This window comes from Juglans microcarpa x Juglans regia, chromosome 3S (assembly GCF_004785595.1).
Source record: "Juglans microcarpa x Juglans regia isolate MS1-56 chromosome 3S, Jm3101_v1.0, whole genome shotgun sequence".
In the NCBI taxonomy this organism is placed as follows: Eukaryota; Viridiplantae; Streptophyta; class Magnoliopsida; order Fagales; family Juglandaceae; genus Juglans; species Juglans microcarpa x Juglans regia.
The window spans coordinates 27,537,847-27,540,946 of NC_054599.1; the positions used below are offsets into that span (position 1 = coordinate 27,537,847).

The following is a 3,100-nucleotide window of genomic DNA, read 5'->3' on the forward strand; positions in this document are numbered from 1 at the left end:
TAAATTAAGATGAGTTGAGATAAGTTAAGTTTTCAAAAAAACCATAAAAGGGCTAAATGCGAGTCTATTACCAACAACTAAAGTTTCAGAAGTCCCATAGTCTGTCTTTATGAACTTTTTGAGTCTGAGACCAATCCGCCATTCCGAGTAGTTGCAGCAACTAGTCCAAGGACAAAAATATTACCATATTAAAACCTGAGGATAAAAGAAGGAACAAGCTGGAAAGTTAGCTGTACGTTTCAACTAAATTTGAAAATTAGAAAAATACTAAACTTCTTACCATTATTATTATTATAAAAGTTTTGTATTAACTTATAATAATTAATGACACGTCAAGCTAATTGTTTATTAATCATTTAAAAGATAGGTGAGGGAAATTAAGGAGGAGAAGAAAAAAGAGCAACAACGGTTGACTTTGTGACAATGATATCACCAGCTAGCCAGCCTGGATTCTTAAGTAGGTGCTGCGTCCACCTTTTAGTCGTGAGAGAGACGAACATAAGGATCGAACTAAAGGTCTGATCAATGGTGGCGCTTTCCGTCGGCGGTAAACGGCCAAGTCTTCCTATCTTTCAATTATATATACCATGCATGCAGTAGTGGCCAGAAAGAATATTAATGAGTACTCCTCGATCTGATCTAGTACCAGGTCCAATTCCTATGATCTCCCCGGAACCCCTCTTTTTAATTTCCTGCTCTTTCCGTCCCTGATCAGCTTTCCAACGATCTCTCTCTTGCTAGAGGTATTACAACTCTCAATTCCTTAAATTTGCGCGGTGATTTACCACATATGTTGTTTCCGCTTTTGATTTTTACCTCAATCTATATTGATTTTAGCCATCATGGTCTCAGTTTCTTCTTGTTTTAAGTTGATCGGCGTAGTAAAGTTTATAAGGTTGATAATTAATTTCCGCTTTCAAGAATTTCATCATGTATTACCTTCGTCATGCATAAGGCTTAATTTTATCACCAAGGTGCGCTGAAATTAAAGGGATCAATTGGTTCCAAAGAATCATGCCATGTGATTTTCATAAATTTTAGGAAAAGAATCGCCTCTTATAATATGATATATCTTCATTTCTTTTTTAGATAAGACTTCGATTTTGGTCAATTTTCTGATTTGACGACTGTGTACTACTGCACCTCTCTGTAATCCACAGCCTCTATCCCACTTTATCCCAAATATAAAACAGAAAATATGAGTTAAAATTATAATGAACATATACACAATGTTGAAAAACCTGAACAATTTTTTTCAATTATGGGTTGATGAAAATATATATATGTAGTCACATAAGTGGAAGGCCGTATTCGTACGTATCATGCATGATGGGATCATCCCCCCAGTATATGTACCTAATGCTAGCTCGATAGTGGCTCTTGTGTTTGTGATCATCAGGAAATTCAAGGAAGGCGGCATACTATATATATATTATATATAGATAGATAGATAGATGGCTGCATCAGCAACTACAGCAAGTCAACAAAATGCTGCATTAAACTCTTCGAGAGATCAGAATGAAAATACAGAGACGTTGGTTAATGAGATCAAAGACATGCTAGAAAGGTCGGAACCTGATCTCTTGTCAGCTGACTGTTGCATCTTCAGGGTTCCAAATCACCTTCGCAGATTGAACGAACAAGCTTTCACTCCCGAGGTTATATCAATAGGGCCTTTTCACCATGGCAACAAAAATTTGGAAACCATGGAAAAATTCAAAGTGCAATACTTCAAAAGTTTCATTCAACGGACCGAGTTAACGGTGGATAATTTAGTCAGCAGTGTAAAGGATTGGGAAGGACATGTACGTCGTTGTTATGCAGAGACTATTGATCAACATAGCAGTAATGATTTGGCAAAAATAATCCTGGTGGATGCGAGCTTCATTATCGAGTTTTTCTTGAGATTTAGGTCGGGTGAAGAAAGTCATGACTACCGTAGCTTGTTAAACTCGTGGTTGTGGACCATTATATGGTCGGACCTGATATTACTTGAAAATCAACTCCCGTTCTTTGTGATTGACAAATTATTCAACCTTGCATTTGAGTCTCGCCCAAACTTATGTACAGCTAATTCCTTCGTTCAGCTGACCTTTTACTGCTTTGGGTTTGAGAACAGTCAGAAAATGCCTCCCAACAATATTCCTCATGCTCAGAATATAAAACACTTTGCTGATTTGCGTAGAACCTTCTGGCTGCCTCCGTTGCAAAGGATCCCAGAAAGATGCGGAAAATCAATTGACAATCTGTACTCTGCAAGTAAACTGCACGAGGCAGGAGTGGAGTTTAAGGTGGGTTCATCCAAATGCTTATTTGACTTGAAATTCAAAAATGGAGTGTTGGAACTTCCTTGCCTCAAGTTAGAAAATACCACAGACTCTCTTTATCGAAACCTCATGGCGTTGGAGCAATGTTACTATCTAAATGAGGCATATGTCACGGATTATATTGTCCTCTTGGATCACCTTATCAACACTCCCAAAGATGTGGATTTACTTGTTCAAAAGGGTATCATTGTTAATTGGATAGGCGACAGTAATGCGGTGACATCCTTGATTAACAGTCTGAGCACCGGCATCGTATATCACACGACCAACATCCACTACTATAAACTTTGTGAAGGTTTGAAAGCATTTTACGAGGACCCTCGGCATAGTTGGAAGGCCAGCTTGAGACATGATTATTTTGGTACTCCTTTGAAAACTGCTTCTACCACTGCTGCTGTGACCTTGTTGGTGCTCACTCTCATACAGAGTGTATGCTCTATCCTCTCACTTCTGTTAGGTCAGAAGCGTACGTAAGAATTGAACAAATTGTATTAGTATCAATATAGTTATAATTAGTTGTTCATGTAGTAGTACTGCTACTGCATGCATGCATTGTGCATGGTATATTAAAGTACAATATCCATCCCGGCCATCGTGTTGTACATGATCAAGCTGTGGGACATTCTACTTGTTTTCTGATCGAGTATTAATAGTTGTGATCAGTGTACGTATTGGCATTACTTATGCCCGCGGGTATGATCTTTTTGGTCGCAAAGACGATCATTACTTCCGGTGTAGTCGATCGTGAGTTCAAACTCCGATTCCATTCTTCA

General features: G+C 38.3%; 1 protein-coding gene across 1 annotated transcript; it reads left to right on the forward strand.

Moving 5' to 3' along the window:
- Positions 1-477: 477 nt before the first annotated feature.
- On the forward strand, positions 478-3,100 carry LOC121257173 (UPF0481 protein At3g47200-like). Its single transcript, XM_041158084.1, has 2 exons — positions 478-743; positions 1,400-3,100. Exon 2 carries the CDS (start codon positions 1,455-1,457, stop codon positions 2,799-2,801), a length of 1,347 nt encoding a protein of 448 aa, XP_041014018.1. The 5' UTR covers positions 478-743; positions 1,400-1,454; the 3' UTR covers positions 2,802-3,100.